Source organism: Rousettus aegyptiacus, unplaced genomic scaffold (assembly GCF_014176215.1).
Source record: "Rousettus aegyptiacus isolate mRouAeg1 unplaced genomic scaffold, mRouAeg1.p scaffold_m13_p_16, whole genome shotgun sequence".
Lineage (NCBI taxonomy): Eukaryota > Metazoa > Chordata > Mammalia > Chiroptera > Pteropodidae > Rousettus > Rousettus aegyptiacus.
The window spans coordinates 28,499,686-28,525,851 of NW_023416291.1; the positions used below are offsets into that span (position 1 = coordinate 28,499,686).

At 39.1% G+C, this 26,166-nt stretch overlaps 1 protein-coding gene across 4 annotated transcripts in view; it reads left to right on the forward strand.

Annotated features, from left to right (window-relative positions):
• DOCK5 (dedicator of cytokinesis 5) overlaps positions 1-26,166 on the forward strand; it is a 180,498-nt gene that overhangs the window by 77,313 nt on the left and 77,019 nt on the right. For all 4 annotated transcript variants that reach the window (XM_016148166.2, XM_016148169.2, XM_016148168.2 and 1 more), the window contains exons 6-16: positions 2,415-2,563; positions 5,129-5,264; positions 6,365-6,522; positions 7,053-7,134; positions 9,471-9,600; positions 12,399-12,471; positions 16,049-16,191; positions 18,417-18,542; positions 22,952-23,076; positions 24,535-24,633; positions 25,988-26,060. In XM_016148166.2, the coding sequence (XP_016003652.1) occupies positions 2,415-2,563; positions 5,129-5,264; positions 6,365-6,522; positions 7,053-7,134; positions 9,471-9,600; positions 12,399-12,471; positions 16,049-16,191; positions 18,417-18,542; positions 22,952-23,076; positions 24,535-24,633; positions 25,988-26,060 (1,294 nt within the window). The remainder of the gene's footprint in view (positions 1-2,414; positions 2,564-5,128; positions 5,265-6,364; positions 6,523-7,052; positions 7,135-9,470; positions 9,601-12,398; positions 12,472-16,048; positions 16,192-18,416; positions 18,543-22,951; positions 23,077-24,534; positions 24,634-25,987; positions 26,061-26,166) is intronic.

Sequence of the window (26,166 nt, forward strand, 5' to 3'; positions counted from 1 at the left end):
TTAGCGACTTTGAAAGGCAAATTTTGTGGGCTTCATTTCTTACTCCTTTTTCCAGTTTGAAACACAAAAAGATGGAAACCTTTTTTTTTTTTTTACAGAATTGAGTGAAAAAGTAGGGTTTTTATCTTTGCTTATTAAAAACGGAATTTTAAAAGTCTCATGTTTATGCTTTTCAGGAAACTGGCTGATGAGAAAGAGGCAATTCAGAAAATATTAAAAGCCAAAAATGTAGGGAGTTTCAAAATTTGAAGCAGGCTTTGAGATCTGTGCTGTTCAAATCAATGGTGTTAATAGAGTATATTGCAATCACAGGTGAAGGAGTTTTTCTCTTTCCTTTGTGTTCTCAAAGAATTTTGCACTTGTGGGGCCTCTGCTAATCTCACTGCTGCCTCCCACTTCTAGGCCGAGGCCTCCTCCCTCCACATTTTCTCTTTGTTCAGGAGTCTCTTGGATGCGTTCAGCCCTGACTCTAGTTGATATCTTGCCCAGCAGTTTGTTCCTGAGATTATTGTGGAAGAACATCACTACAGGACGTGCTGTGCAGCCGTTAACAACGTGTGTGTGTGTGTGGGGGGGGTGTTTTTATAGCAGATAATATTTTCTGTAATTTTAGAAGTGTATGGTTACATAACAATGTCATAACTTTTCACCTATAAATAAAAAAGAAGTGGTTTCACAGTATATATGGAGTGAGTGGAATTATACAGATTTTTATTTTAAAAAAATGTATTTCAAAAGTGAAACACGAGTTTTTCCTGGCTCCTCTAGCTAAAGTGTCCCCCTTTCCTCACATACTCCCTATCATACAGTCCTATTTATTTATTTTCTTTTTTGTACTATTTTTTAAAATTAAATTCATCGGGATAACATTGGTTAATAACGTTATAAGTTTCAGGTGTACGATTCTATCATACATCATCTGTGTGTTGCATTGTGTGCTCACCACTCAAAGTCTGGACTCCTTCAGTCACTATATACTTGACTCCCTTTACCCTCTTCATCCTCCCCACAAGCCTCTTCCTTTCTGGTAACCACTGTTTTGTTGTCTGTATCTACAAGTTTGCTTGTTTATTTGTTTTGTTTTATATCTCACATATGAGTGAAATCATATGGTTCTTGTCCTTTTCCATCTGACTTATTTCACTTAGCTTGCAAGTTCTTGTATTTTTCATAGTCTGAAATTATCTTATGTGTTATGTATATATGTATATATAAACATTACATATACATTATATATATAAATGTGCGTGTGTGTGTAGTTTACTTATTTATTGCTGTCTTTCCTGCTCTGGCAGGAATTTTATTTCCAGAACAGAGTAGATGCTCATTGACTTGTTTTTTAATAAAATGAATTGATAAGTTATTTATATAGAACCAAGGTTATACTAACTTTGCCATTAAGTATTTGACTCTTAAAATGATTGAGGCACAAATAATTAGTTGGTCATAAGTTAATTTAGTTCAGTTACAGGATGTTCTTACCAAAAGTGCAGAATAATCGTTTAATTATTCTAAGTCTAACAATTTTCTTGATGGTCTAACAATCATATGGGGATTTAAAAACAACATTTTATTTTCCTTTATCTTTTGTCTCTGAAATAATAATTCTCCATCCCTGACTCACTCATGTAGGGCCTTTTTATAGAGTGCCTGCTCTGTGCCAGCTCCTAGGCATGGAAAAACTGGACGAGCTCCTCGTTCTGTAGGCCTTACTGTGTAAGGGGAGAACAAGACAAGCCAGCCATGGCCGAGGTTCTGATGCCGTGACAGGAGTTACTTTCAGGAGCCGGGAGAGAGACAACGAACCTAAAGTTAGGGTTTGAGGAAGAGATTTCTGATTTCTAAGTTGAGAGTGAAGGAGTAAGAATTAGCAGTTGACAGAGGGCGTAGGGTGTGGGGAATGAGCGTGGGAGTAAGTTCGGAGGAAGAGGAGAAAAGTGCTTTCAGATAGAGGAAGTAACGTATTGAGAGGGTCTGGAGCACTCTGGAGAAATGGGCGTAGCTTTCATGCAAAGAGTGGAGATTTTTGAGGTAGAGATTGGTGGGAATGGAAGCAGGAGCCAGGATAGGAACGGACTTACATGTGATCTACTAAATCTGAAAGACAGTGGAAATCTCTGGAGGGTTTGGAGTGACATATTCAGAATTGTAGGGTGCATGGCTGAGTTGATATGTTCATGAGTTAGGACCATCCATTTATCCTGCAATTGCATATCTGTTTCTAAAATTGTAATAGGAGAGAGAGTGGGAATGGTGCAGGACAAAAGCATCCCCTCAGTATACAGCTTACCGTACAGCAGAATGAACTGGTTAAAGAACACCTTATAAAGAATCAAGTCAAAAGACATTCCCATCCTCCATCACACCTTTTTATTTTTTTTGGTCCTTTTCTCCACCTCATTTTCCCTTCTTAGAACAATAAGGTCACGCTCTTCCGCCAGCTGCAGCAGATGACATACAGCTTGATCGAGTGGCGGTCGCAGATCCTGTCTGGAACACTCCCCAAGGATGAATTGGCAGAGCTCAAGAAGAAGGTCACAGCCAAAATTGATCATGGGAACAGGTAAACCAAAGATGACTTTTCAGTGAGAACTCAAAAAAAGATGGACATTCATGCTAAGAACACAGCTCACCACAGATTTTTGATCCTGGAATTGCCGAAGTATGATGCGTACAGCTCTCTTTTTGCCTTGGAAAACATTTAATTTTGTTGAAAAGAAATTTGGCAGGCCCTTCATGGGCCAGACCCTGTGCTGGATCTCTCATCTCAAGAAGATGACAGAGGAACAGAGAAGCTGGGTTTTGGATCTAAGCGACTCCACTGCCAAACGGACTGAAAGGGTCTGAGCATCTGAAGCCAGCATTTTCAGAGACCTGGCACTATCTCACTATTGTTAACAATGCATTTTAAATCAGTATCAGCCTCATTCTCTCTCTCCATCTTCCCCTAACTGGGACCTTGTATACAGTGTGTAGAAATCAGATTTGCCAAAATAGTAGAACATGTTTTTAGCTTGTTGGATATGTATCTAATAACTTCTAAAGAGTTAATCGCTTCATTGGTCTTCTATGTAGCTCAAACAGATATGTAGGTTCTAGATATTACTATCTTTTAGAAAATGAAAAATCTGTCTTTTAGAAAATGAAAAATTCAGTCAAATCCTCAATATTTATGGTGACTAGGATCACCTCTCCTAGGATCAGCTCTTTTTAAAAGACTGGGTCGGTTCCTCAGTTGGTTTTGTTGATGATTCATTTGGCAGTCTCATTTTTTACATTTCCTCAATTTGTGCATATGTGATTTATTTTCTCCCCCTTTGCCCTATTTCTCCGACCTCACTACTCTTGGAAATGCTTCACAGACCCTTTAAAATACAGCCCATTGTCCTACTCATTTAAATGTTGTAGACTTTGGCAACTGTGTTCAGAAATAGCTGAAGTAAACGTAGTGTACAAGAGTCAGATTCAACCGTCGTCGTGAAATCTCTCCCACGCACACTTCACATATGTCACCTAATGGTAACCCTTTGAGGTGGTTATGTTCCCATTTTATGGTTAAAGAAGCAGGCCAATTGAACTTAACTGATTTGCTTCCACGTCACATAGATATAATGAGTGGGAAACCTTAAGTTTGAACCCAAAGCTTTCAATTCTATGTCTGATGCTCCCTTCTTAGGGTTAAGAATGAACAGTTCCCACCCTCATCGCTTGTCCATACACAGGACTATAATCGCAGTGTTCGCGTTGCCGGTCATGTCGTGCTTGGAGGACTGTTAAAAGAATCAGCGAAGGTGGGAGAAGGCAGCTCTCCCTTGCACATTCATATGCTGCCTCTGTATTTTTAAGCCTTGTCACAGTAGAGCATTGGCTTGGGGACCTGATCTGTAGCACGGGATGTTAACATCCCACAAAGAGCAGAACATGCCAGCACCTCCCCCCGCCCCCCATTCCAGCCCCTGGAAGCAGCTCAAGAAATCATACTGCTCCGTCAGTGCATCAGTCTCTGAGCAGCCACCAAGGCTCATTGCTCATGAGTCTGGGTGGCCTGTGGGTCTGGCTGCCACAGAAAGGAGCCTGCCAGATTAAGTCAGTTGATGGAGATGCTATAAAACATGAAGGAAGGAAATTAGGCATTTTTGTTTTCTTCCCAAAGATTTGGCACATTTTCCTGTTATTCCTGAGTTTTCTTGCTGTTTAGACACCCCTACTCCCAGATTGCTGGTGCCTAGAATGTACATTGGGCATTCAGATAGCAGTATCCTGTTTCCACCACAGTCCCCAGCTTCTTGGAACTAAGCAGCATTTTTTCTACTTCTCTGCGCACACTGGGCATAAAAGCCTTGGTGAGGACCATGCCATGCATAGACCTTATAGCTCTGGCTTTTCCTGTGCGATACTCAGAACTACATCTTAACACAACCAGGAGTTTTCTTGTGCCAGCTACTGCAATAACAGCTAAGATTTATCGAGTGGACGCTACATGCTAGGTATTGTATTACGTGCTTTACATGCATTATCTTATTAAATTCTCCCAAGAGCCCTGAAGAGTGTGGAATATTTATAGATGAGGAAATCAGGGCTTTTCAAGTTAAGTAAATTACCCAGAGTCACCTTGCTAACAAAGATAAAAGCCAAGATTTGAATCCTGATCAGACCCATGCTCTGAGATGAGTTAGGAGATGCCGACAGCCAGGACTTACTTCACTCATCTCCTTTAAGACACTCTTGAATTAAGTACTGTCCCACAAGCCTGTACTTTTAGTGCAAGCAGGGCAAGCCCCCAAATATTTGTGCATTGATCTTTCTTAATTTCTATGCCGAACGGGAGAAGACTCGGTGAAAGAGACATTGGTCAGAAGAATTTGGTCAGAATTGGTGCCAATTTTGCTTTTCCTATTGAGGTTCCACAGACCAAGTGACTTTGCATATTATTATATGAGTCTGGTTAACATTATCACAACTTTTCTAACATTGTGATATGGAAAGGAGGCAGAAATTGAAAGAAAAACCAGTGAGCTATTCTTGACTTGTCCAGCGCCAACTTTTCTTACGAGTTTTTTCATGAACCGTCTTCAGAAAAGTGTCTGCTTCTAATGAGGAGAGCTACTGACCACTCCTTTCTTTCTAGAATGCTTGGGTTAGATTTGGTAGTGCGGGATGACAATGGAAACATTTTGGACCCAGATGAAACCAGCACCATTGCCCTCTTCAAGGCACACGAAGTGGCCTCAAAAAGGATTGAGGAAAAGATCCAAGAAGAAAAGGTACCCTTCCTCAAACTTAAAGATTTTGGCCACTGAGGTTCCATGTTTGCTTTTGTTTTTAATAAGAGAAAGGAAACCATTGACCACAGTGATAGAAATGTTGTTTATAAAATCATTCATATCCTTGTTTTAAAAACAAAGCATAACAAAAAGAATGAGGGAGCTGTACGTATGTTCTGATATGGAAAGATTGCAGAGATATCTGTTAAGTGAAAAGGAGCAAAATGCAGAACAATGTGTATAAAACACTATTATTTGTGTTTCAAAAAAGAATATACATACGTCCGTGCTTGCCTGTGTGTTTACTAATTCTGGAATGAAAACCGAGAAATTGGTAATGGAAGCCCCTGGGAAGGAGAGCTGGGTGGAAAGGAGCCTTTTTACTGTGTAACCTTCTGTATTTAGTGCATATATTACTATTTCCAAGATTAATTAAATATGTACAAATTAAATGTTTGAAAAACTTCAAAAGTAGTAATTGGACGTTAATAAAAATTAGAAGGTACAGAAAAAGAGAAAAAAAAAGTCACCCATATTGTGAATGCCCAACCATATTGGTATTTTGGGATATAGTCTTCCAGTCTTTCTGTTCTAATGAGTAAAGGTTTCTGTTTATTTTCTTGTTTGTAGATTTTATATCTTTAGCATAGTTGTGATAAAATTTAACTGTGTCTCAGGATATAAAGACTAACCATGCCTGAGGTCAAGGCCTTTCCAATGGAATCACTCCTTTGCAGTGAGAGTAATTCCCAAATAGAAAGATAATGAATCGTGGTTTTCATACCTCTGAGGTTCATCCAGAGCCATTGTGAGAGAGGAGAACTTCTTCAAACTCCTAAACTGAGTTATCACCTTTAGATAGCATTTATTGAATTGCTTGCGTTCAAGGCTCTGTACAGGGTAGTCTTGACCATCTAAATAATAATGATTATATTTTGCTCACTGGATTATTTTTCCATTTACATATACTTTCTTCTCAGTAAGTGTTTCTTCCCTTGGGTGGTAATTCTATTTGCCCCTCATTTTCAGACTGACTTCTTTGCCAGTGTTTCCTGTTTGATGAAACCAAGATGCTTTTCTTTCTTTTGCTCTCTGTTCAGTCGATCATGCAGAACCTAGACTTGCGGGGCCAGTCCATTTTCAGTGCTGTTCATACCTATGGCCTCTATGTGAACTTCAAGAACTTCGTCTGCAACATCGGGGAAGACGCGGAGCTATTCATGGCCCTCTATGACCCGGACCAGTCTACTTTCATCAGGTGAAGACCCAGGTCGTCTGCTATCAACCTTGCAGAAATTCCCAGCCTTCTCCTACTCATTGCCTGAGGAGGTTTTTGCTAGGTTTGAGAGAAAAAGTTAGAAAAGAGGGAGAGGATTTCTAGGCAAGAGAAAAAAAAATGCTTTGGGCAACCAAGCCTTTTGTCTGGCTGCTGAAACAGTGCAGTGACCATTCGTGTACTCCCTGGGTCTTAGAAGTCACATAAAACACATCAGAACATGGAGATGGGAACAAAGAATTCAAAAGATTGTAGATGAGGGCAGAGGGAGGGATGAGTCGGTGGAGCACAGGGGCTGTTTAGGGCAGTGAAACTATTCTGCGTGATACTGTAATAGTGAATACATGTCATTATGTCTCCAAAACCAGGGGACCAGAGAGTATTCGTTAGTGCGCTGTCTGATTAATTTAACTGAGCTTTTCTGGGCCTTTCTTTTACCCTTTAAGTCTGCACTGTAGGCAGTTTCATCCCCAATTAGCCCCTCATTAACAATCTTTTTCCCCCTTCACCAGTGAGAATTATCTCATTCGTTGGGGCAGTAACGGGATGCCCAAGGAAATCGAGAAGCTTAATAACCTCCAAGCGGTCTTCACTGTAAGTCCTACCTTATGTTTAATCATTTTCTTTGTTTATAGTATCAGTAGATGCACAGAATAAGTATATAGGAAACATACAAAGTGAAATGATAGAAATAAAAATCATCCTAATCCTCCTAGCAGGAATAAGCCACTCATGTTTTTCAACAAATATTCGCCAAGCACCTGTTAGATGGCAGGCACTGATATGGGCACTGGACACAGAAAAAAGATCCCTGCACTCAAGGAACTTTTATCCAAGTGGGAAAGACAGTAATAAACAGTAATCAAAAAATGAGTAAATTGTGTAGAATGTTGGAAATTCTAAGTGCTTTGGTGGGATTGGGAGTTTCAGGGTAGGCGGGGGATTGCTGTTTAAATAAGTGGGTAGGACAGAATTCTGTGGGATGGAGCCTTTTGAGCAGGAACTTGAAGTTGACTAGAGAGCGAAATGCGCAGTTCAAGGGGAAGAGCATTTCAGAATGAGGTTACAGCTCAGCACAGACAGGACCTAGACTTGTTTGTTTGCGTTTAGCGCGCTGGCCTTCCCCTCCCCTGCATTTCTGTCCAAGGTGGGAGGAGTGCTGCTACGTATAAATCAACAGCGAGGAAGCTGGTTCGGTCAGAGCCTGGGACATGGTGACTCGCTTTCTCTTGGGCTAAGAATTTTTGGGGGGAGTTCTCTCACTTTTTTATGACATCAGTGCTTGAAGTGCCCTAGAGCTGCTGCCACCAGAAGCCTGGGTGGGTAGCTTTCCCCAGCTTCACTAGATCTAAAAGAGATCCTTCCTTTCCTCTCTTTTTTTCCTTAAGCCACACCTATGTTTTATCTCCATGTGCTCTTATCCTTCTTATAGTGAAGAAAGCAAAGTCTAAGGTAGAGCTCTGAAGGAAGTGATAGGAAGGAGCAGTGGTCCTAGTACAGGCTCATTCATTCTTTCATTTTACCTTATTTATTCCTTCCATTAACATCCCACCCCTGGGACAACCAGGACTGATGACTATCCCTGCACTGACCCATCTATGTCTTCACCACATGACAGAAGTAGACAAAAAAGCTCTTTAGAACTCTTCCAAAAACCTCTCCCAACACACAGAGTTATTTCCTCATTTCTGAGATATGTGAGTTTTTTTTCCTAAAGTCAAAAGGCAATTATCAATCGATGTGTACATTGAAAACAACAACAGCAACAACAACAACAAACAGTTTAAAAAAGTTATCCTGAAAAAAAAAAAAGTATCCTTGAATTTTCGGTCCGTCTTCTAATCAGCTCCGCATAGCGCAGTTCACCCCCCGCCCCGCCCCCCACTCCTCCCACCTGCTCGGTTCTCGCATGTGCGTGTTCCATGTCCAGTGCTTTCACTTAAGTAGAGTGTGGTGATTATTCTTCGTCATTAAATATTCTTCAGAAACTTTATTTGTAAATGATTGCATATTATTAAATAGTATCTGTGTGCCACAGTTTCTGTAACCAGTCACCTGGAGCCTTTATCTTTCTCTTAACAGAAGACTTACAAATAGAGTAGAAATTCAAGGTCCATGTTATCTTTGGTATATAGTCTTATCTCGGAGACCTGAATTAACTAAATTACAGAGAATGGAGTTGGAATGGGTGTTTAAAGAGTAATTTTTGATGTAGTAAAGAGGCTTGAGACACCTGTTTCATGAAAATAATTTGAGATGCAATTAAATTATTTCTGATGTCAAAGTGAATGAGACTTGTGAGCTCATTCATGGGTTTCCTCACCCATTCTTAAGAATATAAACAGGTGTAGCACATGAGCCACAGAAAAACAGATATATTTTATTTACACCTCTTTCATTAATCAGCATACACACTCTCTCAATGAATCCCTCTTGTAAAACAGATGGATGATTACAGAAAGCAGTTCATGTAAATTTCTGTGTTATAGTTGCCTCACAGAATTATTTGGAAGATGAACTGAAATATCATCAGTACATGTGGGTATCAAGGTCATGCAAGTTTTAATTTTATTTGACACCGAAATTCATCTCGTGCTCAGATATGTCTTGGCAGGATATAAAGTAACAATGACAGGTATCCTGATTTTTAAATATCTGGCTTAAATAAATGAACTAGAGACTTTAGATTGACTATGATGTGATTTATAAATTTGAAATTGGAATTGGGGAATAAAAAAATTCCCACTCTGAATAGTCATTTTTCTCCGATGCCGTGATAGCTCTTGGGTGGGTAGGGAAGAGAGGAGTCATTCTGATATTTCAGCATCAAGAAATATGCTATGAACAGTATTCTGTTGTAGAGTGAAAAGAGAAATGGAGGAGACAGAGTTACACAGTGACCTTGTTTTGCACACTCTCTGCCCCTTTAGGACCTCAGCAGTGTGGACCTCATCAGGCCCCGCATCAGCCTCGTGTGTCAGATTGTCCGGGTGGGCCACATGGAGCTGAAGGAGGGCAAAAAGCACACCTGTGGACTCCGAAGACCTTTTGGAGTAGCAGGTATAGAAAGACCGGAAACGAACATAAAATGGTGCAGCCACTCTGAAAAACAATGTGGTGGATTTTCAAAAAATTAAACCTAGAACTTATGATCTAGCAATCCCACTAATAGTTGTGTACTCAAAAGAATTAAAATCAGGTCTCAAGGAAATATTCGTACATCCCATGTACATAGCAGCATTGTTCACAATAGCCAAAAGGTTCAAGCAACCCAGGTGTTCAGAGGTGGATAAATGGATGAACAAAATGTGGTATATCCATACAATGGATTGTCATTCAGCCTTAACAGGAAGGAAATGCTGACCTCTGCTATGACATGGATGAATGATGAGGATCTTAAGTAAAATAAGCCAATCACAAAAAGATAAATATTGCATGATGCTACTTATATGAGGTATGTACAGAATAGTCAAATTCATAGAAACAGAAAGTAGAATGGTGGTTTCCAGGGGTTGAGGGGAGAGGGAAATAGGGAGTTAGAATTTAATGGTACAGAGTTTCAGTTTGAGAAGGTGAAAACATTGCGGAGGTAGATGATGGGGATGGCTGCACAGCAATGTGAAATATATTTAATGCCGCTGAACCACACACATGAAAATGGTAAAATGGCAAATTTATGTTCTGTATATTTTACCATAGTAAAAATAAATAAATAAATAAAAGATTGGGGAGGAAGGGAGCCCCGGAGACTGTGGGAAATGAATGTGGTTGTTAGTGTTGGACATGCAGCGTTTACTGCCTGGGTCTACCAGTTCTTTTGTCGGCGCTGTGTCCTCACCTAGACCCAGCTCCTTTATTTCTCCCTTGGTGCCCAGAACAGTGTCTTGCACACAGCAGGCCCTTAGTAAAGCCTCACTTGTGGCTATCGGAATATCCTCCCTGCCTGCGGCCACGTGTCGATCATTGATTTCAGTCAGGTAAAATTCTCTCTGGAAAGTGGTTTGCCCATCTGGGAAATTATCCCTTCAAAGGCACCACTGTGTCTATAACTGCTTTCGTAGAGGGACCTTGGCGTAAATCAAACTCCTCTCCTCCAACGGGACCTCATTTTCCTCTGTAGTTTGTTAAATTGAGTAAATATATTTTCCTTCTTACATTGACAGTTTGGTCACTAAGTAGTTTTGAAATCCATCAGTGAAATGTCATAATTCTGCTCCTGGAACAAGGGCCTGGAAACTCCATGTTACCAGGGTCATGTGTGTGATGAAGTGGCTTCTGAATCCCATGAGAATGTATGCGGTCAAGCCCCTGAACAGCTCTGCTCTCCACCTGCTGCTCAAGGGCTGGCAGTCTCTGACCACAGGAGGCAGCGTCACTTCCTCATAAAAAATTAAAATGAAATCTCAGTAAAAGCAGGAATTGTGGCTCAGGATTATTCAGCCATCTACATGGCTATCTATTGATCTAAGGATTTAAGATATATTCAAGGTCATTGTCATGGTGTTGTCATGGCCCATGTCTCACGGACCAAAGACATTGGAAAAACAGCAAGCTGGCAGCTTTTGCTCGCTTTCGTATTTCACGATATGTGTGCATGTGTGTATTTCCAGGGAGTTGAGTATGGTGGGGAAGGAGAGGAGCCTGCTTTGCTCGGAGCCTTGATGCTGAGCATCAGCAGAGGTTAGGAGTAGCCAGATATGGCATTGACAAATGAGTTGCCTTTTTTTGTGGGCCGAAGAGTCAAATAGAAATTTTGCGATTTTTTTTTTTTTGGTACGACTTTTGCAGGGTTTTATTAAGGGATGACAAGTTGATGTCGTGCCCTGCTTTCTACAGCCTCTTTTTACCAACATTATTTCCCAAGCCTGACACACTATGTCATGTGGGTTACTTTGAGAAGGCTTTTCCTTTTTCTTCTAGTTTTTCATAATGAGAATTGTTTCCTATCTCAGTATTTCTTTTAATCTCCAAACAAGTTATCCGGGGAGTGGACTGTTAGCATGTGTTTTATGGCCAGATTGTAATTTATTAACCCATAAATTGCCAGAGACTCACACCAAATTTCAGCAGCTGGAGAGCGGCCTACTGGCTAATTTTATAGACAACAGTGCACCATTAGGTGAAGTGATTTGGCCCTATAATCACTTTTGGGTTCATATTCCTGGCTTTAACACCTAAAACTTCTGACCTAGGTCAAGTTACTTACCTTTGCTGTGCTCAGTTTCCTCATCTCATAAAGTAGGGCTAACAATAACATCTCTATAAATAATATAATGTATCCAGTAGGCTTAGAACGATACTTTATTAATTGCTTTTCTTATACATAAAGAAGCAAATCACTGTATGACCTTTTAGCTGGTGTTGCTGGTGCCCTGGCTTCCCTTAATTTATGTGGAAACCAGGTGAGAAAATGTCAAATTGAAGAGACAGCTAACCACTTCATGTTTCTCTCCCAGGTCTTTCATTCCATCAACACTCCTGCCAAAAAAAAAAACCCCAAAAAACAAAACAAAACAAAAAAAGTCTGTTCTCTGGGTCTCTGAATGCAGGCTCACTAAAAAGAAATCTGGTCTCAGATTTCTTAAGAATTGAGCAACTTGTTCTGTAGAATTTTGGAAAGGTGGTAGTCTGCAGAGTTATCTGAGAAAATCTGAGCTTCTGCAGGAGCTCCTGATGAATTAATTGTTCTTCTGCTGAGCTGGCACACTGGGAATCCTCGTTGGCAAAGAAATAAATGTCCCTGCATGGTATCTTTCTCCCCCTCTGTATTCTGTGTGACTGATCCTGTAATTTTACATAGTAACCCACTGAGGCTTGAAGCAATTAGTTTCTTTATTTAAGTTTATCTTTTTTCCTAGTGATGGATATTACCGATATCATACACGGGAGGGTGGATGATGAAGAAAAGCAGCATTTTATTCCCTTTCAGCAGTAAGTACTTTGGCATTTACCCCGGGTGACTTGGATTAGCCCTTTGAATGGTGTGTTAACACAGGGCCAGGTGCTAGGAACTGTTTGCCCAGTTAGAGAAGGAATGCCTCCCTAGCTGGAAGATTGTCAGGTAGGAGCTGACAGAAGAGTTTAACCAAAGTCCTTTATATTGGACTCCAATGTAAGAGGGTAAACCACACTTTCCTGATTCTACAAAATGGCCAAAGGAAGCTAAGGGGCAAATCTATATCTGTACTAGAAACCAGAGAATGGTGTCGTGTGAGTGTCAGAAATGTCAAAGGATATCTACACTATGTTGCATGGAACAGGTATCATGGAAGACAAGGAATCACATAGGACAGCACAGGGCTTCTCAAACTGTCACATGCACATAATCACCTGGGACCTTGTTAGAACGCCAAACATGATCCAGTGGGTCAGGAGTGTGTGTCTAAGAAGTTACCAAGTGATCCTGAAGCTGCTCGTCTGGGGACCACAGTTGGAGTAGCAAGGGTTCAGGAGGTGTGAGGGTGAAGACTCACTAATCTGTGGGTTTTCGCAAATGGTAGGAAAGCCAGTCTGGGAGGACATTCGACGATTCCCTGATAAGCCCCACTAGAGTTGATCTCCATACTGAGCTCAGGAGCTGAGGCTGTATGGTTACTGGTGGTGAGCAAATCTCAATCCCCATACCTCTGAACACGTATCTGTGTGAACATCATGACTGGCTCTAGCAGCCATGCTCCACTTACCTCATGCACAGATGGTGGTGGCCTAGGTGACTCCAGGGACATTGCTGGACTGACTCCTAACAGATGAGTCGTGTCAGTGACAGAAGGTGATTGTCTAAGCTAGCCTGCAACTGTCAGAACAGGTCAGTATGATCATCTGAGAATTCCAGAAACCAGCCCAAGGATATTTGAGTTTAATGTATATTTTATTAATAATAACTAATAATATATTATTTTTTAAATTACCTTTAAAGTAATTTTCATAATAATAAATCAATCGAGAAAGATAAACTATGTGAGAAACAGAAAATTAGCTATTTAAGAAACATAAGTTAGAAACTCATCTCACAGCTTATACCATTGTAAATTCCTAATGATTAAACATATCCATATAAGAGCCAAAGTCTTAAAATACTACAGGAAAATAGAAATTTTACATAGTAGTGATGTGTGAGAGACCTTTCTGAGTTAGACACCACTGATTTGACTAAAAAAAGAAAAACATAAGTTTGGCCACACAAAAATTTTAAACAACTTATACATAAAAAATTTTCATAAAGTGTTTGTAAGGTATATGGAAAAGAATGATAATTCTTAATATATAAAGAATTAATAGAAGTTCATAAGGCCGTAAGAAGGAAATTACAGACATACAAATAAATGGCCTATAAATTCATTGAAAATCAATGAAATGTAAACAATGATATTTAGTTTTTGGCTTTACTGAGTTTTAAAAATATATGATATACAGTATTTCATAGGTATAAGGAGACATATATTACTTAATAGGGATATAAATTGTTACAGTGCATTAAAATCCTTAAAATGTAGATGTTTCCAAGAATATACTTCCTAATTATCAGCGATTATTTCTGTTGGTGTAACTGTTGAAGATTTTGCCCCTTTTTTGGTTTAAACTTGTTTTCTGTTTTATCTAAAATAAATATATATTATGTGTATGTGTAACATTATTTAAAATATAAAAGTTCTTATCTTTCAATTTAAAGTCCAGCATCTTTGGACCAGTTTCTAAATATAGTAGTACAAATAGCTGATGCTGAGTAGTACTTCCCTCCGTCCAGAGGCCTGTTAATAATTTTTAAAATACCCATTTAGCTAGTATCCTACCACCTATATGCAGACCCTCCAAGAACATGGTGAGCTAAATATTTTCTGTAGTTTAGTAATAATATGAGTTATGAAATAACTCAGATTTCTGAATTTATGAATTTATGAATTGAATACTTATAAGTATATGCATATTTATTTAAGTTTATTAAATAAATGCTACATATTAAATTTAATAAATATATTAAACTATTCTATATTTTTACATCAATACATTCAATTAAATGTATTAGTATGTCAAATATATTAGTATATCTTATATAAATATTAATAAATATTACATAATATAGAGAATAAATGAATATAAATATATAAAATATGTTATACTTATAAATATCTTTCATATCTATGAATCTCGTTATATATACATGTAAAATGTTTATTGTACAGCATTATATATGTAATATGTATATGTATACATAATGGCATTCATGGATCTGAAAATTATATGAAATACATGATATATCACGTACGTGTATATATAAATAATAGATGCAGCATTGTAGATATGAAGGTTATCTCAAGTGTATTTCTTTGTATTTGTTCCACTTATGAGATGTGCTTCTTTCTTTGGCCATGAGTTTCTGCACCCGCCTGCGTCCGGCAGCCATGGTGAAACAGCGCCCTGAGAATGTCCCCACCGTGTAATAATGCATGCTTTGAGTCTCAGACGAGCCCAGCCCTTATTTGATTACCACTCACTGTACGCCCAACAGCCACTGTAAAGCTTTCATGATGCAGATCGCAGCCTCTGGCATTTAACTTCTAAGATTTATGGCAGATTCTTTCTTACTGTAAAAGCTGTAGGGCGTATTATATGAGGAGAATTATGTGCGTATTCTTCTAGTGCATCTAAGAGAGAGAGTCATTTGAAAACTAAGATGATAGCCTACCTTTCAGTAACATATTGCAGTGTGTTTTCCGCTATTGTGAGGATACAGCTCTGAACCCTGCAGAGAAAGGCGGCCTGCATAGTGTGCAGGAGAACAGAATGACAGCCGAGAAGACTGGAGACCATTGTGCAGCACCAGACTGCTCCGTAGTTGCTGATAGCGCTTGTGCTGTCCATAGAATGGAGGCTGTGTTTGGTTCTTTGGTCGCCCTGTCTGAACCTCAGCCTGATGTGATTATTGAGGTGAAGCTTGTTTGCTGGTGCCTGTGCCATTGCCGCCCTAAATATAGTTTGTCATCACATGGGAAGCTAAGAACACCCTCCAAAAGCTTGTGCATACATATTGCCCTTGTACATTGAGTGTTGGCACTAGATGGGACCTTCAGAGCATATGATCAGGCCCATCTCCTTACAGATGAGGACACTGAGGCGCAGGGGGGAGACTTGCAGAGCTCACTGCCAAGTAGAACCAGAACTGGAGGCCGCATTGCCTGCACCTCCCCCAGTCCTTCAGTTCCATTACAGCCGCCTCTCCCGCTCGTGAAGAGCGTCGAGCCATTGCCTCTGATTTTAGTTGCTAACCTTTACCGTCAGTTTTGTTAGTTCTTGTTTTCCCGCCCCCCTCTTTACCCCAGGTCATTTGCAAGATGAATTTGGTATCTAAGACAGGCACCCAGTGGAAAAAGTAAAGGAAAGATAGAGCCCCTGGTTAGGTGTGTTTAGTGTGTATATCTCTAAACCATTCCCTTAGGACACACCACTGTCTGAACATGTGCTATGGAGACGTCCTCTTTTCCCCCTCACCTCTTATTTCTGACTTTCCCAGAATTGCCATGGAAACCTATATCCGGCAGAGGCAGCTAATCATGTCACCCCTGATAACATCCCATGTGATTGGGGAGAATGAGCCACTCACTTCAGTCTTGAATAAAGTGATAGCAGCGAAGGAAGTGAATCACAAAGGACAAGGTACACAGCTATGTACTCAGCTGGGAGGGGACTTTGGCGGGGACATTCAGAGCTGGGTCCCTGGACTCCTGCCCTTTCGTTGTCTTTCTCTAATATAAAACAGACCTTGCTGGGGACTGTTCACCTCAGCTTCCTGCTGAAGGCATTTAAACACTGAGGAATACCCAGAATGCATCCAACACAGAATTGGATTACAGCTGTGTTTTGTAAATTCTATGGAACAAATTTTTATCCCAGGAGTTTCTTCACTTTTGTCTACCCTATAATCCTTGACTCTAGGTAAATGCACAAAAACACAGAATTTTGAGGATAATTATGTTTTACATCTGAATCTGTTTTTTTCTGTTACATTTCCTAAAATTGAAAGGAAGGAGACCAAAGTAATACAAATAAATATGTATTTATATAAAACAATGGGCTATCTAGCAAAACATTTTTAATTGTTTTTAGTATCTCCATATTTAGAGTCTCCAGTGTTCTGTTGACACAGTTTTGACTAAAAGAAGATCTGCTCATTGAAACTGCATTTTAAATTGAAATAATAAGGGGAAATAGTTAAAAATTGTAAATTCAAATACCAAGATAGTGATGATTTTTGTATAATTTTGAAAATTGAATCACTTTTTTTTACTACCTGTAACTGTCTTCCAAAGTGGAGGCAGTCAGGAAGCACATTATTTTTAGGACATGAGTTTCCATGTATTCACAATTATTCTGAGTGGGAAAGACACATGAGGAATCATTCAAGAAGCAAAACAAATAGCTAAATATCTTTCTGTTTTGGAGCTTCTAACCTTAGGATGTAATTTGTTAGAGTGGAAAACCCTTACACTAAATAGATTGCTTTGTATGTATAATTTCTTATAACAGAACTGAAAAAAAAATTATTTTTTCTCTTGCTGCTTAATAAAACAAGCTCTTTTCAAATGTCTTTATGTTCTTCATAGATACTTTTTGTGGCTACATAATATTCCATTGCTTAGATTTAAGAAAATGAAATCCCCTATGTAAACACTTAGTAGCGTTCTCTCTTTTTCACCATTATAAACTGAAACAACTCTGCTACAACTATCTTTATACTTGCAGCTTTTTCCATATTTAAGGCAACCTTCCTATAAAATTTCCCAGAAGTAGGATTTCTGGGTCAAATCATAAGAAGCTTAATCCTCAAAATGTACATATTGCCAGATTGCTTTCCATAGATTTCTACCCATGGGTACTAATTACCGTCTTGCCCACTTTGCAATTGATATTTCAAAACCTTTACCTGTTTAAAAGTTAAAATTTTGACTTCCATAGTTGTGTTGTATTTAAAAAAACTCAGTGGTGAATTATCTAGCCTTCATATGTATTTATTAATTTTCTAAAGTTTTCTTTCTTAGTTTCTATAAGCACATTGTAAATGAACGTAACCTATCTTATCTTATGCAGGACACATTTTTCAATTTTTGGTTTTCCAAATATTTATAAATTTCTCGTACTCCCTTATGGATTGTTTATTCATGTCCTATTTATTTGTGAGGGCCTTAATGTTTTTCTTCTAATGAATATAAATTTATATATTTTAAAATATTTCATTATTTCGTAGTATGCCTTTTACTTTTATAAGAATATCACTACTTTCAGTTTGTACACAGATAATTCTTTTCCTTTTGTGATTTCATTTGTTTCTCTAAGAAAAATGGTTCATTCTTAGAGATTTAGTAACTATGCATTTTTTTCTTTTAATTTTGTCTTTTTTATTTACTTTTTTAATATTAGGAATTTATTTTAATGAAGATATGAGGTGAGAAATTAGATCAATTCTGTTCTAAGTAACAAGAAATTACCCCAGCACATTTATGATTTTTTTTTGTGATTTGTTATTCTTTTGCTATACATTAAATTATCATATGTCACTGTACTTAACCTCATTGTTTCTATTGATTTATATATCTTCTACCACTAATAGCACACATTACTATAGTCTTACAACATTTTGGTGTCTGTTAGGAGCTATCTTTACTTTTTTCCACTCAAAGTAAACATCTGTTCACATCTCTGTCAAATTCTCAAAGTATCATTGTGATTTTAATAGGAGTGTCATTAAAATTATATTAATTGGGAAAGATTTTCATCTTTATTGATATCTATATATCAATATAACACATTCTCATATTTGTGTGTGTGTGTGTATTATATAGGTAATACAGACAACTAAAAGTTTATCTTTTCTTTTTTTAAAGGACTTTGGGTATCCTTGAAGCTATTGCCAGGTGACCTCACGCAGGTTCAGAAGAATTTTTCACATTTGGTGGATAGATCAACAGCTATTGCCCGAAAAATGGGCTTTCCTGAAATAATACTCCCAGGTAAACACTCTACTTCCTCCGTCTGTGAAGCAGTTACTTCCAACAAGACAGTTGAAACAGTGTGGATCCATAGATTCATTTAGTTATCTGCATTCAGTGGTATCAAGACACAAACAGGGTTTCCGTACCTTAAAACCATACCCAGTGTGCAAGCCCGCAATAACACTTTTAAATGTAATTCAAAACTTTCTGTTCACTCTCTCTTCCTGTATGTTCTGCACAAGCCCCCTCTGCAAAACTTCCCTAGACCATGGCGACATAGAGCGAATGACAGCCGGATTCCTCACCCTGAGAATAATCTGCCTCATTTGTGTGTACCTTTTCTCACAATGTCAACACCAGCATTGAGGGCTCCTTGCCGGGGAAACTCCAGCGAGGTGCCGCTTAGTTCAGTCCCACTTGGACCCTCTGCTCTGTTCTCTGCCCGTACTTGTGGTGACAAGAATGTAAACATTCTGCAGTTTCTTTAGATTTATCTTATTTGCCACCCCATGTTGGTGATCTGCATATGTGTGCTCCTGAATTTACTGATTTAGCCCATTTAATTTCTTAATCTTCATAGCAGAAGGAGTTCATTCCTTCAAGGAACTTTATGTAATATATGTATGTATTATATAAAGTATATGTGTTACAAATAAATAATTAAATAAGAATATAGTATATATATATTATACACAGATGGGTAGAATATATAAATAAAGAATCGAGCATGTTAGAAAAACTCTAGAAAATGAAGCTATTACATAAAAATTCAGGTTTTTTATTTTAAAATAATACACGATATTATTCTTCCTTTGAGAGATTAAAGAGCAGTAATAATTTGTTGCCGCATGCTTTGTCTGGACACGGTAGGTATTAAAAGAATATTTGTGGAATGAATGAGTAAAGGAGCTATAAAGTGGAAATAACTGGTTCTCATGAAAGAAGATAGTTTTTCATCTGCCTTCCAGAACCATTTTGCCCTACTACATACTCATCAACACTTTGGGAAAATGTTTTGTTGTCTTGTTTAAAAAATAAGTATTTGTAATATTGCTATAACTGAAAGCAGTTTTATTGCTACAGCAAGACAGGAATTTAAAAAAACAATGAAGTAGAGAAGTTTATTTTTTGGACAAAATGAATTTATCTTTGAAATCTGTCCAGAAAGATTCTTTATAGCAGTAGGATTGATTCATAGTCTGCCAGAGCTATAACAGGCTTTAAAAATCATCCAGGCTGGTGGTTCCCAAATGCTAGTCTTGGATCGCCTAATCAGAATAACTTGGGAAACATTAAAATACAGATTCCCAGATGTTTTTCAGAAACTCTAATTCAGTTTGTAAGACCAGGGCTCCCCAGGTGATTCTGGTAATTGGCCAGGTTTGAGAAATGGAGACTTAGACCAAAGTCCCTCACCTTGTAGCTCATTTACAGACTCCAGATGCATCTGAAGCTCTTCCCTCTACCCTACATTCCCCTCTGGCTAAAACGCTCTTACTTTCTGCCCTCATTTTCTCAGCTAGATTCTTGGAAGCGATTATCTGCTATCTCTGTTTTCGTACCTGCCAACTTCCCTGCAGATGCTGCAGAGGGGCTGTCACCAGAGGCACCAAAGGTTGCAGTCATTATGTCCAAAAGATATTTCTTAGCTTAATGCCCATCTCTGGTCTTTGAGCAGCATGTGACACTGTTGATCACATTTCCCCCTCATCTCTGTTGACCTCATATTCTTCGTTTTTCTCCATTCTCTTGAGGCCTCTCCTAGAATTCTTCTGCCACCTTACCATCTTCTACCTTACCTTTAAAGGTTAAGTTCCTCAGTATTTAGTCCTTAAGCCCTGTAGAAGTTCTGCCTGGGCTGCCATAACAAAATACCACACTCCAGTGGCTTAAGCAACAGCAGTTTATTTCCTTACGGTTCTGGAGACTGACAGTCAAAGATCAAAGTGTCAGCAGGGTTGGTTCCTTCTGAGGCTTCCTTCCTTGGCTTATACATGGCCACCTTCTTGCTGTGTCCTCACATGGTCACCCCTTGGTCTGTGTGTTATCTGTGTCCTAATCTCTTCTTATAAGGACACAAGTCATATTGGATTAGGGCCCAACACATAACCGCATTTTACCTTAATCACCACTTCAAAGGGCCTATCTCCAAACACAGTCACATTTTGAAGTACTGAGGGTTATGACTTCGATGTAAGAATCTAAGGGGACACAGTTCAGCTTATACCAGGCCTTCTTTGCTTCTTACCTATATTCTCCCCGTAGGTGATCTAGTCCAGTCACTTGGCCTCTGTATGACAGTTGCCTTCAGATTCCTCTCTCTCCCCCCAGGACCCCTCCTCTGAAGTCCATTGCTATAGATGCAACTGATTTCTGCCTTAGAACTTTAGTGGGTACTGTTCCCACCCCCGACTGGACGCATCCTCATTTTCCAGCCATCTACTCTTTTCTCTTTAACTGGTTAATTCTTACTCAGAATCCTCATTTGGAACTCGTAACTCTGTGCATCTACAGCCGGCTCTTCTGCTGTATTTTATCTAAGACGGTGGCACCCCCATCCATCCACTTGCACAAATAAGAAGCCTGAAAGTCACCCTTGACCGCCCCCCCCTTTCTTTATACTTCAAACAAAATGCGTGGCGAAGACCTGCCAGTTTTAGCTTTGAAAGGCCTCTCAGTGCCGTCCCCTTCTCTCCATCTCTGTTGCCACTACCTGAGTTGTGGCTGCTGTCACCTTGTCCAGGGACAGCTGTCGTCACATCCTACCTGGTTTCCCCGCTTCTGCTCTTTCTTACCTCATACCCTCTTTTCCACACTGTAGCGTGGGTGATCTTTTATGCAAGCCCACGTGATTTCGTCCCGTTCTTCCGTGCTGAAGACATTTTGATGATTTCTGTTTATATTTAGGAAGAAGATGCAAATTCTTTGCTTGGCCCACACGCTTCAGAGACACGTGTCTCTTGTTCATCTCTGTACCTCATCTCACCCCAGATCTCCCCTTCCTGAGAACACTTCCATCACATGTCTGCTCCCTCTGGGCCTTCGCAAATACAGCTCTTGCTTCCTCTGCTCTCACCTCTCCAGTATCAGCTCAAAGAAAAGATTCCCACACCCTCCAGACGAGGCGGGGACTTAATGTGATGCTTCCACAGAGCCTGGCCTGTTCCTTGATTTGTAACGACACATTTCATCATGTGATTATTTCATAATGCTTCTGTTCCCCACTCCACTGAAGCTGTATGAGAGAGAGGCTGGATTCTGGCTCACCATTGTCTCCCAAACACCTAGTGCAGGGCTTGGTACAGAGTAGGTGCTCAGTCAATTTTTTAAATGAATAAATGAATATTATCTCAGCCACCTGTGATTGGAAATTGAGGTTATTTCCAAGTTTTCACTTTCATAAGTAATGTCACAATGGATATCATTATGGATTATCATTGCTCACATTTTTAATACCTTTGGACAAACACTACCAATGAAGTTGCTGTGTCAGCTAAGGCTTGTGACACAAACTCTCAACTTCTCCATTGACAAAAAATATATCCATTAGGATTTCAAATTGTAATATATAAATAAGCCCCTTTTTCTTCACTCTCACTAATTCTGAGCAGTATCTTAATTTTTCCAGTCTGTTAAGTGATGAAAATGATGTGTTCTAAATATGCACCCCAATTTTTTGTAGTACAATAAGGTTTTATTTTTTACAATGGGAGGCAGTATAATTAGTACAGATTTTAGACATTTTTACAATTCTGAGTCTTTCCATCCAAGAACTTGGTATGCCTTTCCTGCATTCTAGGTTTTATTTATGTATCTCAATAACATTTAAATTTTTTCTTCACTATGGGGAGCAGGGGAGGAGCTACACATTTACTAGTTAATTAATTCATTTTTAAAATTTTGTGCTGGTTAACTAAAAATATGACAAGCAGAAATTGTGCTGATATTGGTAAAAACCACACATAAATATTCTATGGGTCTTTAAGAAGCAATATCTATATAATCAGGTTGTTATATGGATTAAATGAATATTGCACAATAGCCCATAGTGAGCAGTTAGTAAACATTAGCCTTCACTATTATCAGATATGTTAAAATATCACAGTCTCCAATGCATGACTGAAAAAAATCTGCCACTCTAACCTAATGAAGCATATTGTGTCCTTATTATTAGACAGCAGTTATTAATAAATAGAACACAGGAGTACTGTCAAAAAAGAGTTCATTTTTTAAAAACTTGGTATGTACAGAAAAATAGAACGAGGTAAGCTGAAGAGAACAATGCATATAAAAACGGTTGCGTGAATAGTTCGCTCTTAAGTCAGAGCTGGCAGTTCATGTTTTACTTAGAGTTTATCTTATTACATCCTAAAAATTAAAAGTGATTTCTCTCAGTACCACTCACAGGATGCATTGTTGTGTTGCAGGCGATGTTCGGAATGATATTTATGTCACCCTAATTCATGGAGAGTTTGACAAAGGGAAGAAGAAGACACCGAAGAACGTGGAGGTGACCATGTCTGTGTATGACGAGGAGGGCAACGTGGTGGAGGTACGCACCGGGACCCAGAAACCCCACCACCATCTCGCACTTCTTTACAATAACGGGGGGCTTTCGGTCTAATATTAATTATTCTCTACATTAGGGTGCATTTGTTTTTTTGGTTTTTCATGAGGAAAATATATGAAGCCTGTTAGATTCGTTATTTATAATTACCAGTTTTACTAATAAAATCTTTTAGAATCTTATTTTCATATCTGTCCTGTGCTGAAAAATATCTTAAGCCACTAATGATTTCTTGTGTATGCTTCTGATCGAGGTTCTTTATCATTTCCAAAATCTTTAGCCACTTTCAAGCCTGTTCAGTTCCCTTGAGGCTTGAGTGCAGTGGCATTTGTGCCCAGAAGGCATTGAAAGGCACACATTTCTTCCACCTAAATAAGCAGAGATGAAGGGGACATGCCCGTTAGAGAGCTGTTAAACTGGAAGGCTCTTGGTTAGAGGTCACCTACCTCTACTCATTCATTTTAGTAATCAGGAAACCTCCACCCCAAAAGGATAAATCATTTCCTCAGAAACACAAGCGTTAGGAGTGGAGCTGGGAATGGATCCACATAACCTGCCTTTCAGTCTGGAGTTCTTCCAACGATGACGACAATCTGTCCATGCAGAGAAGAAGTGAGTCTTGATTCTGACATCAGAGGATAGCAGGAGGCTTTCATTGTCTCAGCTGACATCTGGCTCATCTGTATGAGCCGTAGTTACCTGCTTTGGAATCCAAGAATCAAGCTCTCAGTTCACTCAGCTCACCATTGTGCCTCATCGCATTGGCGCTTGATGGCAAATAAGTACACAACCCTGTCACTTCCCCAAGGATATTATAATCTTCGAAGGAAACAGTTGGCAACGTCAGGTCTTCTGTGTTCAAGGGACAAACAAAATGCTGTGGGCCACGGTATGGGAGTGATTTATTCATGCTATTGAGTTATGCTAGGAGTTCAAGTACACATCTGGTCATTCATTTCACAGCTTTGCTAACTGGCTTGGAAGTGTCCTCATTGAGGCCTGATTCTGCACTCAGTGATTCGTTGCTGGGAGGAGACATAGCTCCAAGTTTTAGTGAACATGCTGTACCTATACCACAGGTGCTTAAAGCAGAGTATAGACAGGACCTCACACAGCAGCAAATCTGCACATGTAGACCCTGGCTACCCCCACTAGGCCTCTGGAGAGAGAAGAGGAAAGAAAGGAGAATGTGTGGCAGCTGAGGGAAGAGAGAAGAGCAAAGAGGAGTATTAGGAGGATGCTGGATGAGTCTCTATTTGACTTTTACATTTAGACCCGCAAATAAAGTGGCACAGACTCACCCCCTCAAATATATTCAGCTTGTGGATGGCAGTATCAGGCATGTGCTGGCTGTGTGGAGGGCAGAGGGCTCTTGCGAGGTGTGTGGAGAACTCTTAGTCTAGATAATATTATCCACTCCTAATTTTTTCTTTCCTTCCAAAGAAAGCAATTCACCCTGGTGCTGGATATGAAGGCATTTCAGAGTACAAGTCAGTAGTCTATTACCAAGTCAAGCAGCCCTGTTGGTATGAGACTGTCAAGGTGAGACTACACTGTCATACTTTAAACTTCATTTAGATTCCTTTCTTCTTTTTGCCCACAACTCGTTCCTACTTTATCCTAAAGTTTTAGATAGGTTGCCTATGGTGGCCAATAAGAAACGGATTAATGGTTATAATTCTGTATAAACTTGTTTATCTGGAAGAAACTCAGAATTCTTAAATAACATTCTCATTCATAAATGTGTAGAAATTTGAATAGAGAGGCTTGTGGTTGTAATGATGTAAATAGGCTGCCAAGATGGTCCACAACCAAGTGGAAATGTTCTCACACGCTACAAGCAGTTGCCTAACATTTTTTTCTTCTTAATCTCTAACCAAGTTTTCTGGGCCTCTTTTTAATTTAAATATGCGTATTACACATTCCAAAGTGCTTTTCCGATCAGTCATCTTATGTGAGCCCCTCAATAACCCTGTGACTAAACCACTCAGTGTTGTAATGCCCTTTCTTATTGGGTGCTTGAGGATCAAAGAAGGTAAGTGACTTCCAAGATCTTGTAGTTATTAGTGTCAGAGCTTAATTAGAGCCAACTTTTATGAATCCCAGGCTCCATTAGCTTTTTCTGATTGTCAGTCTTATGAGCTCTCCATATAAAACTCAGAAAATAAGAGTTTGCATTGATACCTCAATTCAGAAGTAACTTTCCCTCACATTTATATACTTCATATGTTTTAAATTATACTGTTTACACAAATTTATATCGTGCTTTAAAAAAAATACTTATCTTGAAGCATTAAAAGTTCTTCAGAAATGTACTGATACTTGCATAGTATTCCGTTATATAATCATGCCAGGATTTATTTAACTGTCGGCCACAAATTCTCTGCTCTTTTCATTGCCTCATACCTCTGTTGCCCCTCTTTATATAAGCAGCAGCAAAAAGCTTCATTGTCCCCAATATATACCTTTTCCTTCTGTTATAGACCTGAATTATTACCATAAAATATATATACCTTGCAGTCTGAAAGGGCCTATATAGACCTCAAAGTGATGAATCTTTACCTCTGAAGTATTTCCTGTTTCATACTTGAGAAAATGCTAGCAACGTAATATCTCCATTCTCAGCATCTATGATAAACAACAAAGACGATCTTCTCCTGAGATCTTTGGCTTGAAAAAACCTAAACCGCCTTTGAATGAAACCTTCCGCCAAATCTCACTCTATGGGAATTAGTGCTTTGAGCAAATGCTAACAATGAGCCTAATTCTGTAAAATGACAATGAGTGCAAAATACTGTGTGTGTGCGTGTGTGCGTGCGTGTGTGTGTGCGTGCGTGCGTGTGTGTGTGTGTCTGTGTGTGTGTATATATACTATTAAATTCTTCTTCTTATGCAGGTGTCCATTGCTATAGAAGAGGTTGCTCGCTGCCATATAAGGTTTACCTTTCGACACCGATCATCTCAGGAATGTAAGTATTAGGAGAGTCACAAAACTTCCATAAAAAACATATTTACTCTTGCTTGATAGTGCTTTCAGGGGTCTGGAGAACTAGATACTTGGAAAGTAGATAGTTG